At 34.1% G+C, this 18036-nt stretch overlaps 1 protein-coding gene across 1 annotated transcript; it reads left to right on the top strand.

Moving 5' to 3' along the window:
- Positions 1-10318: 10318 nt before the first annotated feature.
- LOC103496345 (centromere/kinetochore protein zw10 homolog) lies at positions 10319-17620 on the top strand. Its single transcript, XM_008458173.3, has 14 exons — positions 10319-11342; positions 11740-11877; positions 12215-12385; positions 13094-13255; positions 13739-13972; positions 14050-14199; positions 14833-14925; positions 15070-15165; positions 15427-15555; positions 15660-15737; positions 16546-16704; positions 16789-16936; positions 17027-17109; positions 17253-17620. The coding sequence occupies exons 1-14, from the start codon at positions 10785-10787 to the stop codon at positions 17334-17336; spliced, it is 2283 nt and encodes a 760-aa protein (XP_008456395.1). The 5' UTR covers positions 10319-10784; the 3' UTR covers positions 17337-17620.
- Positions 17621-18036: the final 416 nt, after the last annotated feature.

The raw sequence follows: 18036 nt of genomic DNA, 5'->3' as shown, positions 1-18036 counted from the left end.
ATTTATTTAGTATGTTATGTACGGTTATGTTGTTATTATTATATAAATAATACATTTAAATCTAAATTTCAAATTTGATTGTTTATTGGTCAAGGTAATGAATATGTTTAAATTCAATATTTAAATATACATTATATACGTGAACAATTTTATTTGTGTTTATTTCTTTTTACTAAAAGGTTGGTAGTTTTTAAGGTGCAAAACGTGACTAATTTATCTTTAAACTCAATTGTCATATAAAGCTAACAGAAATAAACAATTTAGTGATATATTTAACTATTTAATTATAATTTTCTTACATCAATGATTTAAATTAGTTGGCTTTTTAGAAAAAAAAAAAGACAAGGAAAAAAATTTGTGGGGAACCCGATCCCCACAAATTCCCACGGAATTCCTGCCCCGATCCTTGTCGAGAATTTCAGGAGGATGCATGGGGGATTGAAATGGGGAGCGGGGATGGAAAATGAAATCCTCAACCCCGCCCCATGGGTATCTCTAAGTGCTGTTACTGGGCTTTAGTGGATTGTCCCAACATTTTAACGAGTGTTGGTTAACTATGTTAAAGAGTTTAATATGTTAATGTTGGATTGATAGAACTCATAAATTATAGGTTCATTAGGTCTCCTACTAATTCTTATTGAAATAAACTTTAGAACAATGTAATGAGCAAATTCAAAATGTTCAAATCAATTTTGAGAGAAAAGTACTAAATATATATGATATATTTAACATTTTATTTAGAAGGATAACACAAGGTATTTAAATATGATTTAAGTATCAAGGATTTGAATACAAATTCATATTCAATTGATTGATAATGAGAGAAATTAGGTTTAATATTAATTTAATATTTGATATTAAACTAATTGTTTAATTAATTAATATATAATGTATTTTAGTAAAATTGGGAAAATCAATTTTATTAACCTTTTGAAAGTCAACAAAATTAAGTGAGTTTATCCAACATTAAGTGATTTAGTGACTAAGGTCCTTGGTTGTTTGGTGTTAACTCATAAGCTAACTGTAATCTCACACATACTGAATCAAGTTTGTCAAGTTTGTGTGACAATTCTTTGGAGCAATCACAATTGCATGAGATTGTCTTTAAATAGAGATTTGTTAATGTGAGTAAGGCTACCATCAATGTGAGAATTCTGGAATTTAAATACAAGAACCTTATATAAATTAAAAACTCCCTTAATTTCTAGTTTCTTCTAAAATTTGTCATTTGCTGAATTCAGTCGAAGAAGAGTCGTAAAGACACTCGAGTGCTCCATGAATTGTTCTCGGTAAAATCTATTGTGACTCCAACTTAAACTCCTTTCTGAACAAGCATGTTCAATCCATTGAATTGATGCATTTAGAATATTTTCTATTTTAATTGCTTATGCTAGCATGTTGTTAATTTTTTTACAAATATAATTAAATTTTATTAAAATTGAATAATAAATAGTCGCTTGGGCTAAGTTTAAGATTTATAAAAAATATATATATAAGGACCAAAATTAGATAATTTAAAAAATAATGATTAAAATTGAAAAAATTGAAAGTACATGAAAATCACTGAGAGATAATCAAATAAACCTTTAGTCAATTCTAAAGTAAATAACAATGTAATTGTTAGAGGGACAACAAGAGAGAATAACACAAGGAACTTTGGTAACCCAGTTCGGCCAATGTTGCCTACATCCGGGGAGGTGTGCACGACCTTGATGATTAATATTATTAAGATTCACACTTAGTCAATATACATTGATGTAGCATATGATCTCTGTTCAATTATATGACTATCTAACATGCATATTAGCTTTAGACTTTTGGCTCCCCCTGAATACATGAGTAACCCTTCTCAATGATGTCTGACTTGAAGCTCCCCCTTAATGCATGAATGAATCTCTTTGACAATATCTTCATCTTCTTCTGAACTTTTCAGTGATCACTTGAATCACTACTATGTACGTCATACTCATCATTATAATCATCTTAGATCAACATACTGATATCATAGGTAAAAGATCGCACTACCTTTTCTATACTTGTAGCTTTTGTAATTTATCTTGCATTTAGTCTTCTACAGGGAAAGTCTTATTCGCAACAGTTTTATCATAGCCCCACTCACCATATATATATATATATATATATATATATATATATTCATAAAGATATTAATGCAAGATTCCTAAAATAACGGAGAATCTTTTTTATCTTTTAGAGACTAATTATTTTATCTTTAAAAAAGATAATCTCATAATATCTTTTAAGTAAAATCCCAACAAACTCTCCCTTTTATCTAAAAGAGGAGATTTCTTTTCTGGTTTAGATCAACACTTCTCAGAATCGTCTTATGAAGCAAATACCTAGTAAAGATATAGTAGCACGACATATCAACCATCATCAGAACATCTTATACAACCAGATCAACACACACATCACCAACGTAACTATCACCATAAACTTCCAACAACAAGTTAACTCGTACATCAATTCAATGCAATAGTCTTTTAAACATCAAGACATAAGCTTTAAAAACATCTTACTAACTTGCAATAGTTCAAACAAACACTAACAAAGCAACAACAACTTCAAACAGAAACTTAAAAAAGACACACACAGCTTCAGATAGATCCAACCAACAACCATCATCTAGCTTTGCCATTACTCCCCCTTTGGACCAAAAAGAAATATCACTCAGGACCATGCTCCCCTATACTGGTAAAAGAAGCCAATGTTTTCAAGTGACGATGAGTGAATCAACCTCTAACCTTCGATTAGATAACATATTAATGGCAGTAAAGAGAGCGCGGGACTCAGTTGTAAGTGTATTAACATTTCTGGAAGCTAATTCTCGATTAACAACAAAGCCTTCAACATTTTCATCTCAATCATTTGTGTCAAACAAGCGAGAAGCTCATGAGGGATGCATGTCATATTCTATATCTGGCACATGACTGCCCTAAAAGAGTCTTTAACTTAGGGATAAAGTCTTCGGTTCAGGTCCAGGAGCATTAGTCATTGTTAAAACAGCAGCATTCAGATGAAATAGTAGACCCAAGAAAAATCGTGGTAAAGCAATAGATATTTTAATCCCAAACGTTCCCACATGCCTTAGAAGTTGATTATATATAAAAGAGTCTGTATCCACAATGTCGTCATTTCATATCTAATACAGAAATGTTCCCAAAGCAATAGACACACTGGAAGCATGTGAAGACAGGAATCAGTTGGTGATACCAATCTTATGAAGAATAGCATATTTAACACTGAGAGTAACCGCAGGGATTCCATTAACAGACCAAGTAAATAATGTCCCTCTAGATAATACGAACACCAAAACTTCATTATTTGGGTTAGATGGGGAGCAGTCAAATTCAACATTATTACCCAGAAACCCATGAAATACAGTAGGAGAAATCTTGAACTTTAAACCCCTAATGTGAACTGTCTGATAATCAGGACTACTAGGATCATTAAAATTAGACGGTAGATTAACAATGAATTTCCTAACTAACTGAGGATAAAATGGCCAAACATTGGATATAGTCTTAAAAAGACCAACCTTCTCAATAAGACGCATGACACTTAAGCAGGAATGGTGTTTATCTTAAACATTTACCTCATCAGCAATCCTTCGCTGCACAGCATATTTTCAATGTTGAACATTTTCTTCAAGGTGAAAAGATCTTCCATCAATGGAGACAGATGGAATATTCGGGAGAATCTTCTTCCTTCTAGTCTTGGTGGTAATGTTACATCGATTCTGTTGAAATTTCTTCCTCGTTGGCCTAGATACTTTAGGGGATTGCTAAGGCCCGAGTTGAAATTCATTATGAACATTTGGTCCAACAGTATTTGTTGTACCAGTGTTAGCAGGTCCAACATTTTCATCATTACACATGGGTCTCATCATTAGAAACATCAATCCTTCCCTCAGTCTCAGTAAATGTGTCAACAGGAACAGGTGCAGGTGTTGAATGCGGATGAGGAGCAGTAACATCATTCGAAACCAATGACCTAACTAGTGGTGAATGTCGTGATGGACCAAGTTCTTCACTGGCCACATGGTGAAAACCAGGAGTAGGAATAAACACTTCTTTAGAAGAAGAACTTTCCTGAGAGTGAGCTAATATGACAGGATCAGCTGATTTTGCAGAAGCAACATTAGAGACAAAATCTTTCTTCAACAGTCTAGCCAACAGAACATTATCTTGCTCATTCGAATCCATCTTTGAAATGTGAGTCTCAAAGACACTTGGTGCAATTTCAATACCTTTTGCAGCACTTTCGGCAACAAACTCGTCATTCTCAAGCCTATAAGAACTTTCGGAAGCATGTACCTGAGATTTTTCTGACGAAAGTCGTTATGGTCTTTGTGGCAAAGTGCTCTTGAAATGACGACCTTGCAAACGTACAACATGCATGGTAGACTTTGAAGCTGGAACTTCATGAACATCTTCAGACGATGTAGCTTGATAGTTACCTCTCCGAGTGTTCACCATTATTGACACAAATGGAAGATAAATAATAGTCAACACAAGGAAGGAAGAACAGAGAGTCTGAAGACGAACGATCAATTTAAACACCCTGAAGGCCCTCATCCATTTTTTTAATTAAAAAAAATAGTTTTACGCTCAGAAGCCGTAATGGTCGCCATTTATTCCTATTACGGCCCTGGCAAGAGCCATTAACTTTAACGTCAATGCTCAAAAGAATTTGCATCAAGGGGTTTATTAAAAATATCTGCTAATTGAAGATTCAAACGAACATGTTCCAATGTGATAATTTTATCTTCAATAAGTTTCCTAATAAAATGATGCCTGATATCAATATGTTTGGTTCGACTATGCTAAACCGGATTCTTTGAGATATGCATGGCACTCATATTATCGCAATTAGGGCCATAAGATTCTGTGACATGCCATACTCATGCAATATATTCTTCATCTATATAAGCTGGATACAAGCACTTCCTACTGCAACATATTCAGCCTCGGCTTTAGAAAGAGATACACAATTTTTTTTTACTGAACCATGAGATGAGATTGTTTCCTAGAAAGAAACATCCTCCAGAGGTGCTTTTTCTGTCATCAGAAGAACCGGCCCAGTCCACATCGCAATATCCAACCAGAATAAAATTCGTACCATAGGAATATAAAATTCCAAAATCACTTGTTCCGTGGACATACTTAATTATCCTTTTGACCGCTGCTAAGTGTAAGGCACACTGATCAAACTGAAATCGAGGACATATTCCAATGGCATAAGCAATGTCAGGCCTACTGACCGTTAAGTATAATAGACTCTCGATCATGCTCCTGTAAAGCTTATGGTCTACAGTTGTACCATTAGTATCTTTGGTAATTTTGACATGTGTCGCAGCTGGAGTCCTTTTGTGTTGAGAATTTTCTAGACCAAATTTTCTTACTATGTTCTTGGCATATTTCTCTTGAGTTATAAATATGCCCACTTCTTTGTTTGATTTGGAGGTCCAGAAAACATGATAACTCTCCTACCATACTCATTTCAAATTCTGATTGCATAATATTAATGAAACTTTCAACAAGTTCCTTAGGAAATCCTCCAAATATAATATCATCAACATACATTTGCGCTTCAATCAGATCATTGTCAGTTCTATTCATGAATAAAGTTTTGTCAGCCCCACCTCTAGAGCATCCCTTGCAACCTAGATAGACTGTTAGACGTTCGTACCAAGCTCTAAGAGCTTGCTTTAGTCCATATAAAGTTTTATTGAACTTACACATGTTGGGGAAATTCAGAATTGATAAACCCTTTAGGTTGAGCAGCATAGACTTCTTCATTCAAATGCTCGTATTTGGACTTTAAATTTATCTTTTTGAGATTCATCCACCCATACATATGCATAAATCTCGAAAGGGGGCATTTGTTGAATAAGAAATTTTGGAACCAATCACAAATTGCCACATTATTTACTAAAACAATTGTATTTGGGATTAACTAAAAATTGACATGTGTTCTAAATTAAATTTAAAGACAAATTGGACAATTCTAATGATGTCATGTGTCTTTATTATGGCAATTGGATCAAATTAATTATTTTGGTTCAATTAAATATTATTTACTTAGGCTAAAATTTAATTGAGCCCAAAAATAAGCTTAATTTAGCCCAAAATAAAATATGACCCAAATCCATGTGATTGAGCCCATGGGTATGGTCCATGGACCAGACCAAACTCAAGTCCATAAAAGCCCACCAGGGAACTCTATAAATAGAGGAGTTCTTTTCATTTGTGGGGAGGCAAAAATTTTTACTTGAGAAGGTCTAGAGAGAATTCTCCCAAGAAATAGAAGACTCCTCAACTCCTAAAGTCGAACACCTTTGAAGACTGAAGCTCCTTTGAAGATACAAGCTTCCTTCCAAGTCTCTAATTTCAACACCCTCGAAGATTGAAGCTCCTTTGAAGATACAAGCTTTCTTCCAAGTCTCCAACTTCAAGAACACCCTCAAAGTTTGAAGCTCCTTTGAAGATCCAAGCTTTCTTCCAAGACTTCAACTTTCGCTTCCTCAAATCAAGCATAAACATCCAGCCGAGAGAGAATTAGAGGATCAAATTCTAGAGATCGAACCACATCGCATCAAATCAACGTAAATACAACATCAACACAACTTCAACTCCACGAATCAAATTTCTCCAGAAATCTCGTGTGAACATGGTTATCTTGGATGAATTGCCATTTAAGTTTGTGGAAAGTGAAGGGTTTCACCAATTTTGTTTGGCATTAAATCCAAAGTTTGTGATTCCATCAAGAGTAACCGTTGCGAAGGATTGTTTTCAAATGTATATGAGGGAGAAAAAAAGTTAAAAAAATGCATTAACTCGAAGTAGCCAAAGAGTTTGTTTAACAACGGATACATGGACTTCTGTGCAAAATATTAATTATATGGTTATAATGGCTCATTTCATTGATGATGATTGGAACTTGCATAAAAGAATTTTGAACTTTTGTCAAGTAGATAATCATAAAGGAGATACAATAGGTAGAGCCATTGAAAAGTGCTTAGAAGGTTGGGGTATCGATAGGCTCTTTACTGTAACCGTTGATAATGCGAGTTTAAATGATGTAGCCATTGCCTACTTGGTTAAAAAGTCTAAAGGCAAAAATGGGTTGGTGTTGGATGGTGAATTTATTCACATTAGATGTTGTGCCCATATTCTTAATTTAATTGTTAGTAATGCCTTAAAAGATTTGCATGTGTCTATCATTCGAATTAGAAATGCTGTGAAGTATGTTAGGTCATCTCCTGCTAGATTGCAAATATTTAAAGATTTTGCTAAAGAAGATAAGATGTCAACAAAAAATTGTCTTATGATGGAATTCTACTTTCACTATGTTGGATGGAGCAATTAAGTGTCAAAAGACTTTTGAAAGATTAGAGGAGCATGACCCTAGTTATTTGCCAAAGGATGACATTCCTATTGCTGAAGATTGGGATAATGCAAAAGTGTTTGTAAAGTTCCTAAAGACTTTTTTAGAGGTAACAATGAAGTTTTCTGCATCTATGTCTGTGATTTCAAACATATTTTTTCACGAACTTTGTTTGATCCAAGAAATAATTTGTGAATACTCATCGTATGAGAATGCATTATTGAGCCAGATGACATTAAGCATGCAGACAAAATTCAACAAGTATTGGGGTATAACTACAAGTGATAAGACCAATTTATTATTGTATGTTTTTGTAGTTCTTGACCCTAGGTATAAGCTAGCTTATGTGAATTATTGTTTTAATAAATTTTTGGAGGAAGATTGTGCAAAGATATGGACGAATAAGGTTGAAGAAGCATTTCGTCAATTGTGTGATGATTATTATATGAGAATGTCAAAAGAAAAATATTCACAAACACAATCATGTACTCCTATTGAAGGATTTGACTTTCAAAGTCAAAGTGAAATACCTTCAATCTCATCTAGTGGATCTTATAAGGCATGTACTGTTGTTCATGATAGATTTAAACAAAATAACAAAACATGTCTAGATGATGTTAAAACAGAGGTGGCTCGTTATCTGGATGAGGCCGTATAGAAGATGAATATTTAGATTTGCTAAATTGGTGGAAGGTGAATTCCTCTCGATTTAAGATCATTAGCCAAGTAGACAGAGACATCTACAATATTTCTATATCAAATGTGCCTTCTGAGTCCGCCTTTAGCACCGGAGGACGGGTGTTAGATTCTTTTCTAAGTTCTTTAACTCCTCAAACTGCAGAGGCACTCATTTGTGCTCAGAATTGGATTTAGTCTAAACCTTTAGATGACATTACTGAAGAAATTGACGGGGCTGAAGAAATTGATGAAGGTAATATTCTTTTTTAAGTATGCATTTAAAATTTTCAATTATCCCATATAAGATAACTGTTTGTCATTTTGATCTAGAATTCATAAACATAGGACAGGAGATGGAAGCCGCATTTGAGAATTTGAATAATGACTCTATGGTTTAAACCCTACTCTCAAATCTTTATTTACATTTTTTTAAATTGTTAACTTGTTAAATATCGAATCTTGTTTTTTTAGAGTCTTGAAGCACAGTGATGGAAGCACTTTGGGTTATACGAACAAGGTGGTCTCGTGAAGATGTTCATTAATTCATACCTTCACATTGCTTCATGAAGGTTTTTGGGATTTAACATATGGTTATTTGTGTATTCTGAGTATTCATGAGCGGGGTTAACCGATGTGTTATGTTATTTAAGTTTTAAGACCTCGTAGTTAGTGAGGGTTTAGATTTCATTCTGTGGATTTCTAGAGGTTACTGTATGACTATTGGAGAAGATTTAATTTTGAATTGTGCCATTTTTCTCTTGTATGTTATGACTTGTTTAGACTGCACTTTTTGAAATTGAAAATACTATTCATTCATGGTCTTGTAGTGATGGCATGCTCTTGCATTACATTTGTTTGATATCTGTTTATGAGCAGAAAAAGAAGCATCACTAGCTTAGAAGAGTTATCTGTAGGCTGTTGATTGTTGAATATAGTCTGTTAAATTGTTGCCTATCATATTCTTGTTTTTTATTGTCAACTAGAGCAGAAATATTAGACTTTATATCTTGTCAACTAACATTGCTCATGAAGGTTCTTGGGATTTAGCATATAGTTTTTAACTTCTTTTTGGCTTCAAAGTTCTGAAAAACTCACTTTAAAGTTAGGAAAAACCATTTGGTTTCTCATTTGTCTATCACACGCACTTGGTGGTTTCAGACATAAGATAGCTTCCGTTTGCATCTCATCATTCATTTGCTTTGATCTTTACGTATTTCTCTGCTTGTAGATGTAGATTCTTATATATTTTCATTGATTTATAACTTTCCAAAGAGTATCAAAGATGTTCATATTATAATGCTGGATGTTTCTGATTGGTAGGTGGATTAAGTATATGTTCATATTACGTTTAAATTTGTGATAGCCGAAAGTTATGTTATGCCTAATATATTATTATAGAAGGGGCTTAGATTTATTTTTATTATTTTTTGTGTATCAAAGTGTGAACTACTTTTATAGTTTTATTGGGTGTAGAAAGGCTGTTGAGAATAATGTTTTCGAATTGTGTATTTGAAAAAAAAAACCCGACCCGACCCGAATGTGGGTTGGGTCGGGTCGGGCTCTACTTCAGAATTACCCGTACATTTCGAGTCGGGTCAGTTTTGAAGAAAACCCAACCCGATCCGACCGAATTACATCCCTAACTTTTTGTGCTATCAAATAGACATAGTAGTCTATTTTGTTATGTTATGGTCTATTAATATATTAATATAGATTGTAATATTTTGCTATTGTTGACATGAGATTTGGATAAAGGAAATTTGATTTGTGAAAATGAACTTCATTCTATCAATTTGTTATATAAATGTTACCATGTTTGGCTTTTATCCTTTGATGCTTTCTCTTGAATACATAAGTTTCAATTTTGAGCTTATTGATCTTATGGTCGACATTTGGGCTTGATGATCTTCTTTGAGGATTGATCTTTGGATTTGTTGATTTTTTTTTCAAATAGCAACCTTTTGACTTCTTCAATTTATAGATGGTGAAAGATGATCAATTTGTTGAAGTCTTCAAATCTTTGAGAAGATCATTCTTCAGTTTGTAGATGATAAAAAGTCGATCAATTACTTGAAGACGAGATGATCTATTTGTTGTAGAAAAGATGGTCAATTTGTTAAAGACGAGATAATCTAATTATTGGAGAAAGATGCTCAATTTGTTGAATATCACTTTGTGAAACTTTCACTAAATTCCGATTTATGATCTCTCCCTGAATAAATCAAATGGAAGGTGGCCTCTTATATCTATAGAGTTTTAAGAAGCTCAAGTAGATTTGGGTTTGGTTGACTTTGGACTAAACATTTGAACTTGACTTTAATCTATTTTCAAATATATATTTTTTATTTAATTTTGACCACTCCGAGCTAGTTACCACTTAACACAATTGTTATGGATGAGCTACAAATTTTTCGATTGTATAATTGGGTAAAATTTTTCCAAAATCATAAATATTTAGTTTCATTTTGACGACATGTATTTTTCTTTTTCTAGTCGAAAAGGAAGCAAGGGCATTACGTACGTTCGACACGTCGTTCGAACTGAACCGACAAGAGTTCGACGGGTTAGTATCCGACTTCCCACAATCCGCATCCCAATTTCCTAAATGCCACTCAAGCTCCGTCGCTGTATCCAATTCCGGCCGTGCCTTTCTTCAAATTTCAGGCGACCTCTTCTTTCAACCTCCACCGGATTCAGACATGGAGGCCCTATTCGGTTCGATTGATATACGTGAACTCCTCTCGGCTCAGGACATCTCCGATCCGACGGCGCCTCTCTCCGCCCCCGATCTTCGCCTTCTTGTCAACCGCCTCGAGTCCCACTCTCTCCAGATCAAAACTAAGATACGCGATTACTTACTTTCTCACCACCAAGAATTCTTAAACCTCTTCTCCCTCTGTAATGACGCAGTTTGCCAGTATCAAGAAATCTCCAAGGACGTGTCGAATGTGCTGGAGTTGATTACTGACCCCCCGATTGAGGTCAAGACGCGTGAGATTATCGACGACATGAAGGAGAAAACTAAGGGCGCGTGGGAGAAGAGGGAATTGTTGGATTTGGTGAAGGTAATTGTGGAAATGGACGACAGATTGAAGGGTCTTAGAGAAGCAACAAGGAAAGGAATGCTCAAATTTGCAGCGGAAGAAGTAAGAGAGCTCAAGGATGCTCTACGGATTTACAATGATGACGACTGTAAAGATGGAGAGCCCTTGGTTTACGGGCTACTGAAAAGGGAGTGGCACCAGTGCTTTGAGGAGGTGAGGAAACTTTAGTATTTGGAATATATTTATGTATGAGATTTGCACTTTATATTTTCGTCCTGAAGTGTACAAACTGGAAATGACTTGAAGTTGTTGTGATACTATGTTCTTTCCTTGAAGCTTATGATGATTTAAAATGTCAGTTTAACAGCTCACAAAATGAATGGACCTCGAGATGATTATGAATCTTTGTATAATTTTCATAGTTTAGATTTCACCATTTGGATAGATTTCAATTCTTTATGTTAATTTGTCAGGGTGAAGATATGTTCGAACTTGAATTAGATGATTTTGGGTCACTTGTGTTTTCTCAATTCTGAACAAACTTCGGTGGTTTTGGTTTTCACATTAATTTTTCTTTTATCTTTTCGAGATTTTGCATTTGGATTTATAGATTCAAGACTTGCTTGTGAAAATCCTGGAACATGCAGTAAGCTTTGATCAGCAATCCATTATACTTGAAGTGAAATACTGGTTAAGTATTGACGAAATTGATGGGATTGAGCTATGCACAGTTTTGGAAGCAATGGATGTAAGCTTCGTCTCCCTTTTACTCCCTTGCTTTCGTTAGAGACTTACTGGATGTACATTTTCCTGAACTTGACCGGCATTCTTTAATTATTTAATTTTAGCTTTCACTGTTTCACATTTTAAGTTCTTCGGAATTTCGGCATTCTTTTATTACATGGATTGTAAGTTTGTCATATAAATATATTGCAATTTTTAATTGAGTCAACAATTGGAGCCTCCTATTCTAATTTTTCCCCTCTAGCAGTTTGAGGCGTTTTATTTTTGTTTGTCCCGAATTCTTAACTTCCATTTACTTAATATAACAAAAGTTTTTAATTTAGTTGAAGCCTTCATGACAGGTTGTTGGTATATTGGATTATGGCCTTGCCAAAGTGGCTGATTTGATTATCAAGTTTGTTGTTTCTCCGGCCTTAACCTGCGGCTCACCAATATCTTATGTGGAAGAAATAAATCTTGATGGTGAAGGAAAGTGTATAGCAGTCTTGAAGTTAGTGCCATCTGTAGAAAAGGTTGATAATCTTCCACCGTTTGATAGTTCTTTTGCTTGGTGTTTATTCCTTTATTTAATTATTCGTACAGAACTGACTCTAGATAGCTCATGGAAATCAAGAGAGCTAGTTGCTTTCTTAAGTGTATTAATATCATTTTGATAATGTATGAAATCAGTCAACTAATACCAAAAATTACAGCAAGGCTCTTGTTCTTAATATGAATTATGAGCATGAGAGAGTATCAAAAGAGGAACCTGTGGAATAAATGTAAGCCTTTGCATTTTATTGTGCTTAATTGTTTTGTAATTAGAATTAGAATTAGTATTGAATAATGACCCTTTACACTGTTCGCTAAGGTTTGGAAAGACAATTAAATTCCAGGTCCATTGGAACCAAAAAAAAAGGAAAAAAAAAAAAAAAGAGAAGGAGGTAGAGGATGGGAAAATAAAAAATGGCTGGACTTAACAAGATGGGAGAATAAAATGACATTCATTAAGTCTTTAATTTTGGTGCTACTACCACAAATTTGAAATGATAAGTCACTAATTGACTACTTTGATTATTAATGGAAATGAGGGTGGTATCTCACTCTTCTATTCTCCCATTTCTTGGCTGGCCAAAAAAAACTTACTTCTGCTTAATTATACTAACTGATGTCTTGAAACTTGTTTACTTTTGATATTTTGTTTATTCAGAAAGTTAACTTCGATCTCTCATTATCTTCAGATTGAGAATGTAGATGGTGAAACCATATACTCGGAGGTAACTCAGATTGTTAAGTTCATCCGCAAACACATATGTTATCAAAATAACTCTTGGATTCAACATTTTGGGAGATTAACATGGCCTCGGATGTCAGAATTGATTATATCTGGTTTTCTCTCTAAGGTTTGTTCTTGTAATTCCTTAACATGACACAAGATGAATTCACCTATATATGTTTTAAAATGTCTAGGTAAAGCATATTTGTAGGTTTTCATGGGACTTAAACTTATGATATAAATATTTTTCATGTGAAACCTCACAATATCATGTGGATAGTAAATTTGGATATGGTTGGTTGGACACACTTACCATTTGTATTCTGCAGAAACTTAAAAACCTATTTATTTACAGTAGCTGATTAGAATATATTTAGGCCAGAGACTGACGGACTACAAGTTCTTGTGGCCACATTTAGTGACCTTCCTCCTTTTTTCTTAGCTTTTAATATGTGCATGCATGAAATCTTGTTACCTAATAACAATAATGAATATTCTACCATCATAAAATTATCGGTTGTGATCTGCTGGATTATTCAAGTTAGAGAGGGAGAGAGAGCTAAGCTAGAAACTAGAATCTATTGTTTTTTTTTTTTCCAATTTTTTTCAGGTAGTTCCAAAAGATGCTTCAAAGCTTGCTGGATTTCAGAAGATTGTTGAAAGTACATCCAAATTTGAGGGTGCATTAAAGGAAATGATGTTTATATCTCCATCGGATGCAAATGATGAAAGGCTGAGTAATTTTGCTGAAAATGTGGAGGTTCACTTTGCATCTGGGAAGAGGAAAGAAATTTTAGCAAAGGCCAGAAATTTGCTTCTTAAATGCGATTTCTCTGTCCCTAAAGTAAGTTCTTAGGACATGATAATATTTCCTCATAGTTATTATATTACGGCTGTTTTATGTAATGAATATGAATACAGGAGCTCACAATCAAAGGTGATAAGCAAAACTGGAATGAAATGGTTAAAAGCTCTTCAAATCAGGTTGTTGACTTACTTTTCCTATCTGAGAGATGTGTGGTGTCTGAAGCTGCCGCCCAATTGATGGAGCTAGTTCATCAAACACTACAGGTTGTCTTGTACACTTAGAAAATGACTTGTCTCAATAAAGACTTAGAAATGACTTTCATTTATGTTTATCAACATTTGATATTTATTTGTTTTTTGGTGTGTAAAGAACATATTAACATGATCCAGTTAACTTTTGAGTATTCTATATGTTGTAGCATGGGTATGGGAGAAGGGAGAACATCTGATGAAGAGAGCTATTTCAATTTATAACTGGAAGGGCTTAGGACTGTATTAAATAGACAGACGTCCATATAGACTTCTAGTTAAAAATTCAATTCAATGCCTCTTCCAGAGGGATAGAGAAGTGAGAATGCATTTCACTATTAGAGAAGGAAAAACCCTCTTGGAATGAATGATAAGAAATTAAGCTTGGAGGCATAACTTTTGTGCAAAAGATTATTGAAACTAAGCATGGAATAACAGAAAACATTTTTTTTAAAGAAAAGATTATCAATAATCTTGAATTTTTTTCATTTGGATACTAGGTTAAGTTTACCTTGACAGGTTTTTCTGGATGTGTTACCTCTGATTGTTGACAAATATTTCTAAATATTTTTTACCGTAATTGGGATGTAATTTTATCTATGGAGATTCTGATCATATGGTAATGGAAGTATGTAATTCTGATTGTAGGATGTTTGTTTGTCATCCACCAGAGTCGCTTTGGAATTTTATCATGCTGCTAGGGATGCCATACTCCTTTATGAAGTTGTTGTTCCAGTCAAGGTGTGCATTTGAAGCAGTATGCTTAAAACAGTTCGCTGTGGGCAATTGATTCTATCTTACTTTGATTGTAGTTGAACCGGAATTTTTCTTTGCATGTTTATTGTCATATCCATCACTATATAATGACCTTTGCTATTTGTGAAGCTAGAAAGACAGCTTGATGCTGTCAATCATGTTGCAGTTCTCATGCACAATGACTGCCTTTATTTATCTCAGGAGATACTTGGACTTGCATTTGAGGTACAATACGTAATTTTGACATTTTTGTGTATTAAATGTTTTCTAAAAAATCATTAAGTCCTCTCCCACTCCCTCCTACACCACTTAAGGTCAAATCTAGTCTTCGGTAATCTGAAGTTCTCTTTTTCTTTATTTCTGAATGTTCTTGTTTTGGTTTAAATTCTTCGCAAAAAGGAAAAAAATTCTGAATCTTTAGATCTGAAATAGGCTTAGAAGTTCTCCATTCTGAATGTAACGGATCTGATTTACCTCATGTTTCAGTATCGATCAGACTTCCCAGATTTCCTAAAAGAACATGCTGTCTTTGTTGATATGGCTCCAAGGTTTCATGAGATGGCCGAAGAAACAATGCAAAAACAGCTTCAGCTTATAACTTGTAACTTGAATGAGGTTCAAAGCTAATGGAAACTCATTGTTTGAAATTTGGGACTAGATCTCCTCATTAAAGACGCTATATTGCTTTTCTGATTTTGACCATGTTTTCTTTGGAGTAGGCTATAGATGGTGCAGATGGATTTCATAATACACATAGAAGGCAACAATTTGAATCTGCTAAGTTCAGCATAGATCAGGTAGCATAAACTTTGCCGCTTCTCTCTTTTAGTATAAATTCACTATTAATCTGAAAAGCTTGATCATCTAATTAGGTCAGCTTGATTTTATATTCTATTCTCTTCCCAGTTGGAAATGGAATCGGTTGTAGTTGAATTAAGAAGTCTTAATGCAGGGACTATTAATATTAAAATCAGCGAAGGAAAGATATGGAATGTGGTAGAATAGTGGAGATTTGATCTATGCTCTGCTATGATTATCGTGTTAAATTACTATCAATCTCAAAAGTGACATATTTGTTCAGTAAATTGCATCATCCAAGTCCTCTACTTTTTTTTTCTTCTTTAGTCAAATGGGGTTAGTCAAATGGGGTATGATGATTTTAACCATGGATCTTGGATAATGCCAGCTAAGCTAAGCTCAGCTCTTTTTGGCATTATCCAAGTCAAGTCATTCTTAAAAGTAATGTAGTTGTGATAACTGTAACCATAAGTTTCCTCAAAGAAGCCTTCCAAACTTTTTAACCTTGCTATAGTTCTTTCTGAAGTTAGGTCTGCATCGACATCAAAATAATAATAATAATACTAAAAGAAATTTTATTTTAACAAAATGAAATGTACAATGCTAGAAGTGAAAAGAAGCGAAATTGAGAGAGCTCCAAAAATAGTGAGCTGCCAAATACTATCCAAGGACATCTCAATCTCTTGGTTTCTATTCCCTTGGATACGAACCTACTATGCTTCATGGAATCCATTTTTTTAAACGTACATTCCTTTTACAGTCGTATCTATTCATTTATTTTAACGGCTTTAAATATTTGTGGATCAGGTTTTATTCATTCTCGAGAAAGTACATATTATCTGGGAGCCACTCTTGTTACCTTCCAAGTACAGAAGATGCTTGTCTACAGTCTTAGAGTCGGTTCTATCAAGAATCACAAAAGACATACTTCTTTTAGATGACATAGCTGTAGAAGAAACATTAGAGGTAGATATATGATTAGGGTTTTTAGCTTTTGACATTTGTATTTGAATGAAAGCTGCTGCCTGACGGATAGTTTTGTGTTTGTAGCTTCAAAGACTCATTCACTTGATGTTAGACAGCATATCACCTTTATTGGAGACCCTGATTAGAAAACATCAAGAGAAACCGGAGGAGAGTTCCTTGTACAGTCATGATATTTTTATACCGTCTCTCAGGAAACTCCGTAAACTCGCAGGCATGCCCCATCCTTTCACCGCTCATCAATTCACATGAAAGATGTAATGTTTGAAACTAATAAGCTATTGTTGTTGTCTAAAATTTGCAGAATTATTAGATATGCCTCTCGTATCCATTACGACAGAATGGGAAACTGGAGAATTGCTCATCTCTGGGTTTACTGCGTCCGAGGTATGTGCAAACGTTTCTTTATATAAACGCATGTTGGATCCTTTGACAATACCTTAACCTGTATCCAGTTGAGCCATGCTCATAGTCTGAATCTCCAATTATAAGTCAAAATGTATACAACTTAAAATTCTTCACTTTAACAGGTTGAGGATGTGATCAAGGCCATATTTGCTGATTCCCCCTTGAGGAAAGAATGCTTATGGAGGATAGAGAGTACAATATCTTAATTATTTAGCTTATTTTGTAGCGAGCTATTTGTGGTTGGAGGCTGATCAATTGTTAATGTTGGAACGACTAACAATTTGCGATGGAAAGACAGTTTTATTCAACACAGTTTCACTTCCAGACAAATTGATCAATTTCCCTCGCCTCTTTTCTTTTTCTTTTTTTCGTTTCTTTTCTTTTCTTTTCTTTTCTTTTCTTTCTTTCTTTTTTTTTTTGTGAAAGATTTTGGAGATATAATTGTAATTACTTTTATTTTTTGGGGGAAAACTCTCAGAGGTTTTAATTATTTGTTTCATACTTGTTAGATGGCAACGTGAGGATGAGAACCATTACTAGCACTACTTTTTGTTTTCGCTTATAGAACTAACGAAGAGTAAATTATTATTTTCATGTTTATGATGACAATGTGAGTGAACTATTATATCGTCACTACTTGTTTCTTAGAACTTCTAGATGGGGAATACGTTATTTGAAATCATTCGTGGACTTGTGGATTTATAGTAAGTGTAGGGCCATGCATTGGCATCAACGAAAAACCTCAATTTTATTAAGTTTAACAAAACCATTAAGGTTAACAAAACGTATGTAACAATTTAATTCCTAAACTTTTGTTTGTGAAACAAGCATGTTGAGTTTCTAATTAGTTTATTGTTCTACCTTTGTTCTTAAGGATAGAAATAGTACAATAAAGATCATTAAATA

Source organism: Cucumis melo, chromosome 11, assembly GCF_025177605.1.
Source record: "Cucumis melo cultivar AY chromosome 11, USDA_Cmelo_AY_1.0, whole genome shotgun sequence".
NCBI classification, from domain to species: Eukaryota; Viridiplantae; Streptophyta; class Magnoliopsida; order Cucurbitales; family Cucurbitaceae; genus Cucumis; species Cucumis melo.
The sequence above is the reverse complement of the archived record's forward strand: the minus strand, read 5'-3'. Positions and strand labels throughout refer to the sequence as shown.

Coding starts and splice junctions, on each gene's coding strand:
- LOC103496345 (XM_008458173.3), top strand. CDS start 10,785: ATGGAGGCCCTATTCGGTTCGATTGATATACGTGAACTCCTCTCGGCT. Junction 13,256..13,738: donor TATCTGGTTTTCTCTCTAAG/GTTTGTTCTTGT, acceptor AATTTTTTTCAG/GTAGTTCCAAAAGATGCTTC. Junction 13,973..14,049: donor GCGATTTCTCTGTCCCTAAA/GTAAGTTCTTAG, acceptor ATATGAATACAG/GAGCTCACAATCAAAGGTGA.